The sequence below is a fragment of the Anomaloglossus baeobatrachus genome, chromosome 1 (assembly GCF_048569485.1).
Source record: "Anomaloglossus baeobatrachus isolate aAnoBae1 chromosome 1, aAnoBae1.hap1, whole genome shotgun sequence".
In the NCBI taxonomy this organism is placed as follows: domain Eukaryota; kingdom Metazoa; phylum Chordata; class Amphibia; order Anura; family Aromobatidae; genus Anomaloglossus; species Anomaloglossus baeobatrachus.
In genome coordinates, this window is record NC_134353.1 from 209,707,723 (window position 1) to 209,724,989 (window position 17,267).

The 17,267-nt window shown below is 45.3% G+C and overlaps 1 protein-coding gene across 4 annotated transcripts in view; it reads right to left on the minus strand.

The window, feature by feature from the left end:
- Positions 1 to 15,573, minus strand: part of DCLK2 (doublecortin like kinase 2) — a 185,837-nt gene extending 170,264 nt beyond the window's left edge. For 2 of the 4 annotated variants that reach the window (XR_012754158.1, XM_075347978.1), the window contains exon 1: positions 14,747 to 15,573. Coding sequence is in view for 3 of the 4 variants with exons in the window: in XM_075347978.1 (XP_075204093.1) it covers positions 14,747 to 15,152 (406 nt within the window). In the remaining variant the exon portion in view is untranslated. The remainder of the gene's footprint in view (positions 1 to 14,746) is intronic. The other 2 variants (XM_075347971.1, XM_075347964.1) reach the window with 1 other exon arrangement.
- Between the last annotated feature and the right edge of the window lie 1,694 nt (positions 15,574 to 17,267).

Here is a 17,267-nt window from a genome sequence, read left to right on the forward strand (position 1 = left end):
CTAAACCAAAATCTGATCCAAAATTTCTTGTACACGTTCCCACTATTGGTGCCTACTGGTCGACTCACTTGGGTATGTATACAGCTTTTTCTTCAACTCTACCCACAAATTTGGGTGCGGTTGAGATCTGGGGACCGTGGGGGCCAATCCAGTACCTCTTCTTCATTGTCAATGAACGATTTCTTTGCCACTCTCAGTGTTGTCTTTTTTATACCCATAATACTTGAGTGTACCTTGAGTGTAGGATGGTCATATATAGTTCAGTATTGGGACCACCATCGATTCTGGTCAAGTATCCAATGCCTTTGGCTGTGAAACACCCCATATCATCAGGTTTCGTCCATCAAACTTGACAGTTCCTTTAATTTTTCAATCTGTTAGCAACTTTTCCCCTTGTTTCTTCTAGACTCATTTGTACCCATCAGAGCCTAGTCTATTGACTTTCAACTCATCGCTCCAAATCACCCATTTCCAATCTTCTAGTGTCCACTTTTCGTACTTTTTTGCAAACTCAAGCTGAAGCTTCTTATGATGACATTGAAGTTGAGACCTTCTACACCTTTTTTGGGCCACCATTCCAGACTTGTGTAACGTGCTTTGCACGGTGCTTGCATAGATGTCTGTGATCTGATTATTACGAAACATACAAGCCACTTTCACCACCGTGTTTGTTTCGCCAGAACTGATAGACCTTGTGATGAGCTCACTTATTGACTCCAATATTTTGCCTGGACGTCCAACTCTTTGGTTTCGAATGGATGGACAGACTTCATTTCCTATTCTTCCAACTGTTATGACACTCACATGATGCAGTTTGGCAATTGTCTTTGCTGAGAGACCACTATCGATGATCTGGATGATGCTGTTTCTCTTTTCTTTCGAAATCTTCTTCATGGCTGCTCCTTGGATTTGAACCAGTAAACTTTCACTTAGGAATCAACCTGGTGTTTGACCCTGTCCCTATCTAATCCAAATTCGTATATTGTCCCACCTGATTAATTATGCCCTCTATTGCATTATTTCACTTTAGTTGTTTGTGTATTTTGTACACGTGGTAAGTTTTTAAATAGACTTTAATACATTTGTTTTTATCCCTAATATTAACTGTAAGCCACTTTTAAATATATGCCCTAATATTTCATACATCTGAAAAAGTTCTGAATCAACCTAATAAATAACACACTGAGCTTTAAATCTAAGTCCTCTGCCCCCTGTCTTATACTTACCAGCCACCGTCTTCTTCTGTTATCACCGCCAGTCTCCTGTGATTTGTGACCAGCAGGCAGCTCCATTGTTTAATGGTGTGTACCAGAGGTCACAGTCTATGAGAGCCTTGTTCTGGCTATCATAGACTCGTATAGCGGGTTTGTTATGTAACGTCTGACTTTTAGCCGGTCATAAAACTAGAAAAAAGAAGCGCTGATAGGGTATTACCAGATGACACGAGTAATATATAAAAAATATATACACTCACCTACTGTGGTTGTGAAAGTCACAACCACTGTGTAAGCATGAGATAATGGCGTCTGCTGCAGCCCCACGTGGATGAGCATTCAAACAGGAGAAGAGAAGGGGTTAACGCCACGCATCAGCCAAATGAAGATGTAGAGTTGTTGATAAATTGATATCTTTTCTATTTCATAGGTCTACGCATTTCGAGGTAGAAACCTCTTCCTCAGGACCAGAATATCAACAAAGCATGAAACAGATGGAGATAACAGATTTATATACATATAGTGTACCCAGATGACCGCCTACTGATAGTTTGAAAAAAATCAGCGGGCAGACAATCTCTTAGCATGACACAGCATATCCCATTCAAGTATCAAACTATTAAAAATACAACATTTACATATATAGTTATACATGAACATGGCCCACAAACAACTGGAAACAAAAACAATTTACAAAAAAGAAAAATATAAAATAAGTAAAAAATGAAAAAATATAAATGTGTCTTTAAAGAACCTCTACATGGAAGCTTGAATGGGATATGCTGTGTCTTGCTAACAGATTGTTTGCCCGCTGATATTTTTCAAAGTATCAGTAGGCGGTCTTCTGGGTACACCATATGTATATAAATCTGTTATCTTCATCTGTTTCATGCTTTGTTAATATTCTGGTCCTGAGGAAGAGGTTTCTACCTCGAAACGTGTAGACCTATGAAATAAAAAAGATATCAATTTATCAACAACTCTACATCTTCATTTGGCTGCATTAACTCCTTCTCTTCTCCTGTTTTAGCCTGTCATAAGGGCACAAGATGACGACGCAAGACCAGATTGACGTTAAACAAACATGAAGGTGGTGAAGGATGAATTTAAGACAAGGATTGGGGGACTCAGATTTTAGGAACCACTCCAGCGTTGAAAAATACCCCGGAGTGTTGCTTTAAAGAAAATATGTATAAAGATTATTTACACTGTTTGCATAGGATCCGTTTATTGTTCCTTTTAGGTGAATAGAGTTTAATTAACCACCCAGTGTAAGATCCGTCCTTTAATAAGAGTTAGTGAGGTTGGCAGAAGTATAGGATCTTATTTTATATTTTAGATAAAATATATATCTTATACTTTAGATCTCTAATTCCTCATGAATCCAATTCTGACTTTGATGGCTCTCACTTGAGCGTATAAATTGGACGAGTGCTATGAGAGAAAATCTCGCATGGCACTCAGGCCAATGTTAGTTACTGTTGCAGGTCAGATATATGATTTTTTTTCCTCAGCTCAAAACGTAAACGAACTGAGGGAAAAAATTGCAGCATGCTGTGATTGGCAGCGTTTCTCGGATCCTACGCACCCATACAAGTCTCTGGATGCGTGTGAAACATCGGACTGTGCTTGTATGTCATCACAGTGCAATCTGATATACACAGAGACAGGCAAAGGAGAAGATGGAGAGATTAATCTATCCTCCTCCTCACATGTGATCTGATTCTCGCATATGAGCAAATTGGAGCCCAGTATAATGACCCTCGGCTCCCGCTCGCAGCAGAATTTGAGCCAAATGCCATTAGAATTTCGCATCTCGCATCAGATACTTTATGCCACTGTGACCCCGGCCTAACTCCAAAAAAGGTATGAAAAACTGCCACAACGACTGAAAACACTATGAGGGACTTTACTGACCCTGGTGTGGAGTAATATGGAGTGCACTACAATAAATTTCATGCATCTTTGTCCAGGAGAAAGACGTTTTATACTTCAAAATTTGACTTTAAGGGAATCTGTCTTTTGCAAATCTGGATTTTGCAATATAAGCGGAGGACAGTATGCTGCAAGTGTTAAAAAAGAAAAAACAATTGTGCTTCTCTTATCCATGTGCAGCTATTGTTTACCTAAACTAAAGGGTTTGTTACCCTGTGGTTAGCATTAGAGGACTAGAAAATCGTGTGCCATGTTGTCTGGCACGCCCCTTCTGTGATTGATATTGATTTGATGTGATTGATATATGCACAATCTCTATAGAGAGCCTGGTGTGGACGGGACAGCTCTCTCAGCTCAGTAAACTCAATTCTTTGATAATATCAGAACGCTGCATCCAGTAATCTAAGTTAAACATGGCTAGGTTCAGAATCGCTTTGCCTACATTGTGCTGCTCTCAGATGAAGTAGCAAAAATCTTCTGACAGATTCCCTTAAAAGCATATCGAAATAAATATGGACCACACACTAAAGAGCTGTGCATACATCGACAATGGAGCCACAATATAGCAACATATTATTTTTAGCCAAAAAAAAATACCCAAAAGGGAACAGCAAATGAATATACCCTCACATCAAATACAGGGTGAATCAAAATGATGGTGCAAAATTATAGCCTTGTTATTCATAACCATGATATCACAAACTTAGTAAAAAGAAAAGACTCTATCCAGGTTTTTCCTACACACTACAAATGTTGTAAAGTGATTTCCATCGGTGACACGGCAGATGTCTATGCGCTAGTCCAGACGCGGGTCAGAATTACCACAGATATGGACTGTTTCAGTGATGCGTTGTCTCAGGATGATTCACTAAGGTTACTCTGGCCTCCACCATCACTAGATATAACACTTTGCAAACTTCTTTCTGTGGGGCTATATCAATGACTCTGTGTATACGTTCCCCCCAAGCCATTGGATCTGAACGTCCTGAGCCAACGCATCACTGAACCTGCGTCCATAGCTGTGATATGCTTGTGTGTCGCCCACCTGTAGCGGTCGCCTTCTGGGACGCCATAGGGGCTCCACTTGATTACCGCTGGCAACAGGTATGTCATGTTTATTTACATGGGAGTCGTGACGCCACTCACGGTTTGCAGTCAGGGTTATGGGTGACCACCACTGCAGGTTTAACGAGCGTCTGGGGCTGATGGTGTCTGCAGTCTGTTGGTATGGCCTCCCGTGAGTGACGCAGAATAACTCAGTCGCAGTCCAGAAAGTCTTTCAACTTGTTTACTCCCTTTTGAATGTTTGGTTGTGAGGAGCCCGGGCGATGCTGAGATTCAACCAGGTGGAACCAGGAACTCCTTCAGGCCGTTCTAAGGGTAACCGTTAACTCGCCTTCCTAGCACTTCTTGTTTCGGACAACCCCTGACTTAAAGTACCATGGGATTCATCCAGGGAAGTCGCAACTGCCTTTTCTCCCCTTTTTGGCCCGTTTGCTGGCAGCGTGGACCAAGGAAGATAGCTCCAGGCTCGATCCTCCTTATGGGCCCCCTCGTTGCTGCTGATGCTCGGACTCTGGTTGGTGAGGGACCTCTAGTCCTTCCACCTGCAGGTTTAGCAGACCACTAAATGGATGTCCACTCTAGGGACTTGTTCCCGGTGCGTGCCTAGTCACCAGAACTCTCCGTACATGACCAGCTGACTTCCTCAGCATCTTTCCGTTCAACTTGCTGGTGACCGTTCCCCCCCCCCCAACGGCTACTACATAGGCAGGGTCTGACTAGCGTGTCAGCACGCTTGCTCGCGCCCTCTTTCCTGCGCTCTCCACTTCAGACTGGCTCTACTCCTACTTTCCTGACAGCCACTGCCACCTGAGCTTCCAGCCCCTTCCCTACACCCCTAGCTGAGATGTGGAGGAACACTTGGGTCTGCCCAAGGGTCCCCTCTAGTGTGTGCGAGACCTGGTTGCTAGCTGTCTGTGCGTACACACCCTATTTCAGCCTTTGGAATCACCTGGAAGCACTGACCCAGCATGGGTGCAGTACTCAGTGGTGCCTGACCAGGTCAGGGGCACCACACTTGCCCGTGTCTGGACAAATCTGGGCTACCTCCTAAACAATGATGCCACCAATGGAAGTCACGCTGAACATCTGTAGATTATAGATAACACGTAATTGTGTCTTTTCCTACTAATAAATATATTATGTTCTCTCGGTTTTGAATACCAACGCTATCATTTTGAAATATATTTTTTTATTCATCTTACTTAGGTATAAGAAATAAAGTACAGAAAAGTATATTGCTAAAGAATTTTACTAAATGAATGAAGAAGCAGGGATGAGACCTGAGCAATCCCAAGACACCTGACAAAGAGACTGTACTAGGGATCAAAAGGACTCGTCATTAGAAAGGCATGGATCATGATACATGACCTGGGTGGTCAGGCTGAATATAGCAGGAGGCCCTGTTATATAGTGGCAGAGGATAGAGGGGCTATACAAGGACTACAGTAGCTAGAGATAAAGGTGTGCAGAAACTGACTCTACACAACAGAAGGATAGGATTGGGGCTATTCCACCAGCCTACTTTACTGGTGCTGTCCTCTTTTATACACGGCTTCATTGCCTTAGAACATTTTTCTACTGTAAACCGTTGTATGCATTAGTATAGTCTACTATGCTATTCCATATTTTTTGTGTTATGCTTATTATATCTGTATATGGACAAGACAGGGGCCAAAATGATACTGTCTGGTGAGAGGATCCTTATTGATTTGCTTCGGGTGCTCACCGGTAGCTATCCTTGCATAAGTGTCAAGAATACATAGCTAAGGTGGTGAGAACAGTGTATCAAAGTGGTACTGAATAGGTTTGTAGGCTGTAGGGACCTCCACTTATTCTTCATTTTCAAAGCAGGTGATGATAAACTAAATTGATGCATGCGCCTATGTAGTATTTTGCCTAGACTACATCTCTACCGAGCCGGCAACTCTTCCAGTCTGTATAAATAATTAATATCCCATGGACTAAATATAGTGGTCTCCGACTAATAACTGTGCCCAATCCACTCTAGAACAGGGGCTATATAACAAAGGCAAATCACTCTGGGGATTAAAGGACACATTAAAATGAAGTGGCAGAGGGTGGTCTCCAGCTCAGACCTCTTATCTATAATCCAGAGTGTAGGGCAGAGACAAAGGGGCCGCACGTCTGTACATTAACCAGACAGACCACTCACCATTCATTTCAATTGGTCTTTTCTGATCATTTATGGTAGGTTCACACGTGGCAGATTTTCCACCCAGATTTGCAGGCGGAAAATGCACAGCATATTACAGTAACAGCAAAGTGGATGAGATTTTTCCCACATATCATTCATATCTGCAGGGAAATTGACATATGATGTGGATTATAAATGATGTCAATTTATGCTGCAGATTTTCACAGCAGATTTCATCCTTTGCTATATGCAACAAATCAGCAGGGATGTTAAATGCCGATTGCCGGGGATCCTGGGCAAAATCTTCAGTGGATCACTTGTATGTGATATGTATGGGCACCTGAACACATTCATGGCAAAACACATAACATTTCTTCATTGTAAAGACCCAAATCACAAACACAATAATATTTACTAAAATAAAATCGCACAGTAATAACACAAAGGAGACATTATGTATCTCACTAAGGATTAAGTGGAAGTAATAAATTAGTGACACCGCAGAGATGAGAACACTCAGATAACACGCTGCAAACTGCAGGCAATGGTGACAGATGAATTCAGGACCACCTGCTGCTTGCAGGATTACAGATGCTGCCTGCATCGCCTGTGAAGCCGGACCAGCAAACAAATTCCAGATTTCTGGGTCCTAACTGCCAAAAATACAGAAGCCATGAAAAGGGACAAAAAACAGCAAATGTACAGTATCCAATTAGTGCTTAAGACTCGCAAATGGATTTGTTTAATCTCCACCATCCACTGGAGACCTCTCTAATTGCCTGTGATGTCAGCAGATCCCTCCTGGTGAATAAACAAGTAGAGAATATAGCCGTGGCTTTCCTGTTATTGATTTCCACGTCACGTGGTTGGGGAAAGCCTATATAGTCATAAAAGAATGCCGAAAACTGAGCAGCTGTGTGCCATATCCCTGACACGCAGCCCTCCAGCCGGCCGGCATGTTTCAGGAATGCCAAGACACGTGGTGGTGGTGTTAGATGTGTGGTCATTTATGTCTTCAATTGTTGATTTTTATACTGAAGTTATACTGGCTGTAAAGGGGATATTTCATGGGGTCCACATCCCTGCACTCATCAATCAGTGGGTATTGCCAGGGAATGTCATGACGGGTCACTCAGTGTGACTACCATTATATGGCAGCCTTCCCAAACGACCGTCATAATAATGCAGGGAAGAGAAAGTTCACCAAAGGTGCTCCCTGTCGTGGCACAGATAGGGTGTCATGAGCAGGGGACCCTCAATGTGATGTTTGTCACACAGGTAGGGTGTCATGAGCCGGGATCCTCTCTTTGATGCTTGTGGCACAGAAAGGGTGTCATGAGCCGGGGACCCTCTCTATGATGTTTGACACACAGATAGGGTGTCATGAGCCTGGGACCCTCTCTACGATGTTTGACGCACAGATAGGGTGTCATGAGAAGGGGACCCTCTCTATGATGTTTGACACACAGATAGGGTGTCATGAGCCTGGGACCCTCTCTACGATGTTTGACGCACAGATAGGGTGTCATGAGCAAGGGACATTCTCTACGATGTTTGACGCACAGATAGGGTGTCATGAGCAAGGGAGCCTCTCTATGATGTTTGACGCACAGATAGGGTGTCATGAGCCGGGGACCCTCTCTACGATGTTTGACGCACAGATAGGGTGTCATGAGCAAGGGAGCCTCTCTATGATGTTTGACGCACAGATAGGCCAAAGCCAGGGAAGGAGTCTTGCGAGGATCATTTGCATATTCCCAGTGCCTTCTGGGATAAGTGAAGAGTCACCGCGAGCTCAAGGAGAACCGGGTTTTGGCCGTTACAGCCGGAAGGAAGACTTCTGAAAGCCAGGGAAGGAGTCTTGCGAGGATAATTTGCATATTCCCAGTGCCTTCTGGGATAAGTGAAGAGTCACCGCGAGCTCAAGGAGAACCGGGTTTTGGCCGTTACAGCCGGAAGGAAGACTTCTGAAAGCCAGGGAAGGAGTCTTGCGAGGATCATTTGCATATTCCCAGTGCCTTCTGGGATAAGTGAAGAGTCACCGCGAGCTCAAGGAGAACCGGGTTTTGGCCGTTACAGCCGGAAGGAAGACTTCTGAAAGCCAGGGAAGGAGTCTTGCGAGGATAATTTGCATATTCCCAGTGCCTTCTGGGATAAGTGAAGAGTCACCGCGAGCTCAAGGAGAACCGGGTTTTGGCCGTTACAGCCGGAAGGAAGACTTCTGAAAGCCAGGGAAGGAGTCTTGCGAGGATCATTTGCATATTCCCAGTGCCTTCTGGGATAAGTGAAGAGTCACCGCGAGCTCAAGGAGAACCGGGTTTTGGCCGTTACAGCCGGAAGGAAGACTTCTGAAAGCCAGGGAAGGAGTCTTGCGAGGATCATTTGCATATTCCCAGTGCCTTCTGGGATAAGTGAAGAGTCACCGCGAGCTCAAGGAGAACCGGGTTTTGGCCGTTACAGCCGGAAGGAAGACTTCTGAAAGCCGCGCGCCTAGCGGCGCGCGAATTTTAGCCTGTCTTCTTCATTGTGAGCGTGAGTGAGCAAAGTGTGAGCAAAAGTAAGTGTGAATAGAATTGTTTGTATTTAGTTGTTTAATTACTTAACATTTGTTTAGTGCTATCCCCATTAGAAAATGTGCTCCACTATTGCTAATGCGATCCAGTGTACATCTTGTCTCATGTATGCAGTCCTTGAAAAGCCGTTCGAGGGTGCATACTGTTGTTCGAGATGTGCGCAAGTTGCACGTTTGGAAGCCCAGATACTGGATCTAAATGAGCAGCTGGCAACTCTGAGATGCATTAGCAATATGGAAAGGAGTGTGCTGCTCACTGAGCAGCAGCTTGCTGGGTCAGATGTGAGGGAGGATCGTAGTAGGGAGCGGCAGGACGGTGAGGTAGGTAGCTGGGTGACAGTTAGAAAGGGGGGTAAAGGGAAAAGTGCTAGGGAGGCTAGTCCTGAACTGACACACCCCAATAGGTTTGCAAACTTGGCAGATGAGGGGGATGTCATTACAGGGGTAGCATTGCTGCAGCAAGGCATGACCTCTGAACGCCAGAGGAGTGTCTGCTCCAGTAAGGGGGGGAATAGGAGTGCAGGGCAGGCAAGACAGGTACTGGTAGTGGGGGACTCAATTATTAGGGGGACAGATAGGGCAATCTGTCACAAAGACAGGGATCGCCGAACAGTGTGTTGTCTTCCTGGCGCTCGAGTTCGGCACATCGCTGATCGGGTTGACAGATTACTGGGAGGGGCTGGGGAGGACCCAGCGGTCATTGTACATATTGGCACAAATGACAAAGTTAGAGGTAGGTGGAAGGTCCTTAAAGATGATTTCAGGGAATTAGGTTGTAAGCTTAAAGCATGGACCTCAAAGGTGGTATTTTCGGAAATACTACCTGTGCCACGAGCCACATCAGAGAGGCAAAGAGAGATCAGGGAGGTTAACAGGTGGCTCAAGAATTGGTGTAGGAAAGAGGGTTTTGGGTTCCTGGAGAATTGGGCCGACTTTTCAGTTGGCTACAGATTCTATGCTAGGGATGGGCTGCATCTTAATGGGGAGGGTGCAGCTCTGCTGGGGCAGAAAATGGCTAGAAGGTTGGAGGAGTGTTTAAACTAGGAATGGGGGGTGAGGGTATTCACTTTATAGAAGGGGAATGTAGTGCAGATAGTGACCAGGGCACAAGTAATGAAATTGGGGGTGGTACGGGGGGAAGGGTTAGGACAGTCAATACAGTAAGCAGGAATATAGGTACAGAGTCATACGTAACGTGCATGTACACTAATGCCCGAAGCCTCACAAATAAGGTGGAGGAATTAGAATTAATATTGTTGGAAGAAAATTATGATATAGTGGGGATATCAGAGACATGGCTGGATGAGAGCTATGACTGGGCTGTTAATTTACAGGGTTATAGCCTATTCAGGAATGACCGTACAAATAAGCGAGGGGGAGGTGTGTGTCTATATGTAAAATCATCCTTAAAACCCATCCTGCGTGACAACATATGTGAGGGTACTGAGAATGTAGAGTCCCTATGGGTGGAGATAAGGGGGGGGAGAGTGAATAATAAAATACTGATAGGGGTGTGTTATAAGACGCCGAATATTATGGAAGAGGTAGAGAATCTCCTCATAAAGCAAATTGATAAAGCAGCGAGTCTCGGAGAGGTAATTATTATGGGGGACTTTAACTATCCTGATATAAATTGGGGAACAGAAACTTGCAGTTCCAGCAAAGGAAATAGATTTTTGATAACAATGAAAGATAATTACCTTTCACAAATGGTACAGGACCCCACAAGAGGGGGAGCACTACTAGACCTTGTACTAACCAATAGGCCAGACCGCATATCAAATATACAAGTTGGGGGTTACTTGGGGAATAGTGATCACAAAATAATAAGTTTTCATGTATTCTTTAGTAAGATGTATAGTAGAGGGGCTACAAGGACACTAAACTTCAGGAAAGCAAATTTTAAACGGTTGAGAGATGATCTTAGTGCAATAAACTGGGATGATGTACTAAGTAATAAAAGTACACAAAGCAAATGGGAGACTTTTATGAGCATCCTGAATAGGGCTTGTGCAGAAAATATACCCTATGGGAACAAACATGCTAGAAATAGGAGGAAACCCCTATGGCTAAATAGAGCTGTAAGGGAAGCAATAAAAGAAAAACAGAAAGCCTTAAAAGAATTAAAGAGGGTAGGTAGTGATGAGGCATTATATAATTATAGAAAATTAAATAAAATATGTAAAAAGCAAATTAAGTTAGCTAAGTATGAGACAGAGAAACTCATTGCGAGAGAAAGTAAAAATAATCCTAAAATATTCTTTAACTACATAAACAGTAAAAAACTGAAAAGTGATAGTGTTGGCCCCCTTAAAAATAGTCTTGGTGAAATGGTGGAAGGGGATGAGGGTAAAGCCAACCTGCTGAATGACTTTTTTTCTACGGTTTTTATACAAGAAAATGCCATGGCAGATGACATGACCAGTGATGCCATAAATTCACCCTTGAATATTACCTGCTTAACCCAGCAGGAAGTACGCCGCCGCCTCGAAATCACTAAGGTTGACAAATCTCCGGGCCTGGATGGCATACACCCCAGAGTACTACAGGAATTGAGTTCTGTGATAGATAGACCATTATTTTTAATCTTCTCAGATTCCTTAATAACAGGGTCGGTACCGCAGGACTGGCGCATAGCAAATGTGGTGCCAATATTCAAAAAGGGGACAAAAACTGAGCCGGGAAATTATAGGCCGGTAAGTTTAACCTCTACGGTTGGTAAAATCCTTGAGGGTTTCTTGAGAGATGCTATACTGGAGTATCTCAAGAAAAATAACCTTATGACAGAGTATCAACATGGGTTTATGAGGGATCGATCCTGTCAAACTAATTTGATCAGCTTCTATGAAGAGGTAAGTTCAAGCCTGGACCAGGGAAATGCAGTGGATGTTGTGTATATGGACTTTTCAAAAGCTTTTGATACGGTGCCACACAAAAGGTTGGTACATAAAATGAGAATAATGGGGATAGGGGAAAATATGTGTAACTGGGTTAAAAACTGGCTCAGTGATAGGAAACAAAGGGTGGTTATTAATGGTACGTACTCGGACTGGGTCTCAGTTCATAGTGGGGTACCACAGGGGTCAGTATTGGGCCCGCTTCTTTTCAACATATTTATAAATGACCTTGTTGGGGGCATGCGGAGTAGAATTTCAATATTTGCAGATGATACTAAACTCTGCAGGGTAATCAATACAGAGGAGGATAATTTTATATTACAGGGAGATTTATGTAAATTGGAGGATTGGGCTGAGAAGTGGCAATTGAAGTTTAATGTAGATAAATGTAAGGTCATGCACTTGGGTAGAGGAAATAACATTTATGATTATGTACTTAATTGTAGAACACTGGGTAAAACAGACACAGAAAAAGACTTGGGTGTATGGGTGGATGGTAAACTTCACTTTAGTGGACAGTGTCAGGCAGCTGCTGCCAGGGCTAATAAAATAATGGGATGTATTAAAAGAGGTATAAGTGTTCATGAAAAAAATATAGTTCTACCTCTGTACAAGTCACTAGTGCGACCGCACTTAGAATACTGTGTACAATTCTGGTCACCGATATATAAGAAGGACATAGCTGAACTGGAGAGGGTGCAAAGAAGAGCGACCAAGATTATTAGAGGAATGGGGGGGCTGCAATACGAAGACAGGTTATTAAACTTGGGGTTATTTAGTCTGGAAAAACGAAGGCTTAGGGGAGATCTAATCACAATGTATAAATATATGAGGGGACAGTACAGAGACCTTTCCAAAGATCTATTTACACCTAGGCCTGCGACTGGAACACGGGGGCATCCGCTACGTCTTGAGGAAAGAAGGTTTAATCATAATCACAGACGAGGATTCTTTACTGTACGAGCAGTGAGACTATGGAACTCTCTGCCACATGATGTTGTAATGAGTGATTCACTACTAACATTTAAGCAGAGCCTGGATGCCTTTCTTGAAAAATTTAATATAACCAGTTATGTATATTAGATTTTATGACAGGGTATTGATCCAGGGAACTAGTCTGATTGCCGGATGTGGAGTCAGGAAGGAAATTTTTTCCCCATTGGAACTTGTTTGCCACATTGTTGTTTTTTGCCTTCCTCTGGATCAACATGTTAGGCTACGGGTTGAACTAGATGGACTTAGAGTCTCCCTTCAACCTTAAAAACTATGATACTATGATACTATGATAGGGTGTCATGAGCAGGGGACCCTCTCTATGATGTTTGTCACACAGATAGGGTGTCATGAGCAGGGGACCCTCTATGTTTGTGGCACAGAAAAGGTATCATGAACACAGATAGGGTGTCATGAGCCGAGACCCTCTCTATGATGCTTGTGGCACAGATAGGGTGTCATGAGCAAGGGACCCTCTCTACGATGTTTGTCACACAGGGTGTCATGAGCAGGGCACTTTCTCTATGATGTTTGTCACACAGATAGGGTGTCATGAGCAAGGGACCCTCTCTATGATGTTTGATGCACAGATAGGGTGTCATGAGCAAGGGACCCTCTATGTTTGTGGCACAGATAAGGTATCATGAGCACAGATAGGGTGTCATGAGCCGGGGACCCTCTCTATGATGCTTGTGGCACAGATAGGGTGTCATGAGCCGGGGACCCTCTCTATGATGCTTGTGGCACAGATAGGGTGTCATGAGCCGGGGACCCTCTCTATGATGCTTGTGGCACAGATAGGGTGTCATGAGCAGCGGACCCTCTCTATGACATTTCTGGCACATAAAGTGTGTCACAAGTAGGGGACTCTCTCTATGATGTTTGTGATGCAGAGGATTTCATGAGTGGGAGGCCCTTTCTATGATGCTTGTAGAGCAAGAAGGGTGTCATGAGTGTGGGGCCCTCTATGATATTTGTGGCACATAAAGGGTGCCATGAGAAGGGGAACGTCTCTATGATGCCTGTGGAACAAGAAGGGTGTCATGAGTGTGTGTGGAGGGGCTCTCTATGATATTTGTGACACGTAAAGGGTGCCATGAGATGGGGAACGTCTCTATGATGCCTTTGAAACAAGCAGTGTCATCAGCGGGGGACCCTCTCCATAATGTCTATATGCACTGTTTTTAGTGGTTTTAAACCAACAGCAGCTATCCACATAGAAACCAGTCTGCATTGTGGGAAATACCACGACCTTCTACTGACCTCCTAGCGACACTTTCTACAATGATAGTGGCATATTTCTCAATGTCAGGGTGCCAGTGTCCTGCGTTTGTATTGAATAGGATGGGGTTGAATGGGATTCGTCTTGAACACTTATCTATCTAGCCTCTCCACCAGCACCTCTTTTTTCAATTGCCTTCTACATTTTGGGGCCTTGGCTTGCAGGTTGCGTTCTATGTGACTTAGTAAGTTTTTGGCCCTTGGCTCGTACGATCGGCGTGCTCCATCTCAGGGAACACTGCACCTATTCATGTGCCACCCCTAATCAATTCTTATTGGCACATAAATGGCTATCATTGGTTGGCGATTCTCATGGCTATGACCAGCAGTAAGATGCATAATGGCTGTTTTGGAAGGTACGGACCGGTGGGCAAATTATCTATGCATCCCAGAGAGCTGCTAAGAGGAGAACCTTCTGGACCATTGCTGACGCCTGTTGGTGTCCTCCAGCAGATGTGCAGGGCTTGTAATGTGGCTGCTAGGTGACAGCCCCAGCTATGGCAGATGATGATGTGCACTCATGGGCATTCCCTCCCCCACCTTCTCCCTGGGTATGAGCCTCCATGCCCCAGAATACTAATGAATTATGTAAATGAGCTGCCACTGGTCAATGTCACCACTCATGGGCTCTTACCTTCCTGCAGCTCGTCCAGGGTGGTGATCTTGGTGCCATCCAGTGTATAGATGCAGCGCACCCCCTGCGGCAGGCTGACATTGTCGCTCAAAGATCGGGTCAGCTCTATCAGCAGAGCATCCAACGATCTGAATCGCTCGGCCGACACGGCATATGGCAGCCCCTTGAAGTAGCGGTCCCCATTGCGGTAGAAGCGCACCTTCTTGGCCCTCCTCTCGGAGCTGAGCGCCTGCAGGGTGCGGGTGCGGTAGAAGCTGCAGTGGGCGCTGTGCGCCGGGCTGGGGATCAGTCCATTGCCCCTGGCCCCGGAGCTGCTGCCCGGACCGCTGCCGCCTTTTCGGGATTGCCTCTGCTTTTTCTTCCGCTCCTCGAAATGTTCCAGCTCAATGCTCCTGGCGCTGGCCATAGTGATGTACAATACAGCAGAGCTGGCCGGCTGCACTGCAGTGTGATGTCAGTGCCCGGGGCTGTGCGGCATCCTGGACCAGTGCGGAGCTGTCACTGCCCCATCAGTGCCCTCTGGAGCCGCGATCCTGCCAGGCTCCCCCGCTGCAGACAATGACCGAGCCTCACACTGACGGCCGGCAGCCTGGCATTGTCTCCGCGGCACAGCCCGCACACACCCAGCAGCCGCCTGCACCTAGTAGTGGCGAGCCCGGGGGCCTCCGCGGCTGGTCGGCATGTGCCCTCCTCGTATGCAGATGGCACTCACGGTGGCAGCATCTACACCCCCGGCCGCTCATTGGAGGAGAACCCGGCACAGCCTCGTCTTGTGACGTCACTGTATCTTCAGGACTGCTGCAGTCAGGGGCCAGGACTGCGGAGACGTCACTGCAGATACGTGTGACGTGGGCGGAGATGTCACTGCAGATACGTGTGACGTGGGCGGAGATGTCACTGCAGATAAGGATGACCCCGCTGGAGACATCACTGAGTGCAGATACGTGTGACGTGGGCAGAGACATCACTACATATACAATATAACCTGCATGGAGACGTCACTGCAGATGCTATAACGTGGGCAGTGACGTCACTGCAGATATGAATGACATGGGCGGAGATGTCACTGCACAGGGCCGGCTCCAGGTTTTTGTGGGCCCCGGGCGGAAGAGTCCCAGTGGGCCCCATAAACACGCAGACACACACACATACACAGATACATACACGTACATATACATATTTAAAGACAAACTCACAAAAATACATATAAACAGACAAATCTATACAGTCATATACACTGACATACATAGATACACATCATACATGCATACATACAGAGACACACACTGCTATGCTGCATACATACATATAGACAGACACACACATACTGCTCTGCTACATACATACAGACACACACATACTGCTCTGCTACATACATACAGACACACACATACTGCTCTGCATGCATACATACATATAGACAGACACACACATACTGCTCTGCATGCATACATACATACAGGGCCGGATTAAGGTTGGTGGGGGCCCCTGGGCAGAAAATCTGGTGGGGGCCCCATAACGTTAACATTTTTAGCCATAACAGTAGAGCGCGAACCGTAGCATTTAGATATAAATCCAATGAACATTTATCTTATCCTGTTCTGCCACATTCAGATTTACAGTACTACAATACAGACACAGTCCAAGATCACTCACAGCCGTCACTTATACACACAAAGTAGAGTTAGGCTATGTGCGCACGTTGCGTTTGTCTCTGCAGAAATTTCTGCAGCAATTTGAACAGCACACGTGCGCTTCAAATCGCTACAGAAAGAGTCCGTAATGAAAAGCCAATTTCATGTGCTCTGAGTGCAGCCCCTCCCATAGACAGAGCAGGGGCTGCATCCAAAGCACATGAAAGAAGTGACATGTCACTTCTTAGAACGCAGCGCTTCAGGCAGCAGCCGAATCGCTACACTCTAATACGCCACATGTGCACGGCTCCTGCATAATCTTCATAGATTGTGCTGGGGACGCAGGACGCATGCAGTTACGCTGCGGTGCAGATTGCAACGTAACTGCATGCAAATACGCAACATGCGTACAGAACCTTACTCACATATTTTTTATTGATCCCAATGTCAAGGCAGCCAGGGCCGGCTCCAGGTTTTTGTGGCCTCCGGGTGAAAGTCTCAGTGGACCCCATCCACACACAGAAACGCACATACACATACAGGCATACGTACATATATATATATATTTGAAGACAAATTCAGAAAAATACATATAAACAGACAAATATATGCACAGTCATATACACTGACATATATGCAGACACAGACGCATTAGGGCTCGTGCGCACGTTGCGTAATTCCATGCATTTACGCTGCGTATAGCACTGCCGTGTAAATGCATGCGTCCAGAGAGGACGGAGCAATGCCCCCCCCCTCCCCCCGGGGCATTTGCGGAGGCCGTCATGACACCTGATTGGTGGGGAGGTCAGGGTGTCATAGGTGGGGTGAGGGGGAGGGAGCCCGTTTTGACTTGTAGTTTAGACAAGGGGGAGGAGCGGCATCTTTCC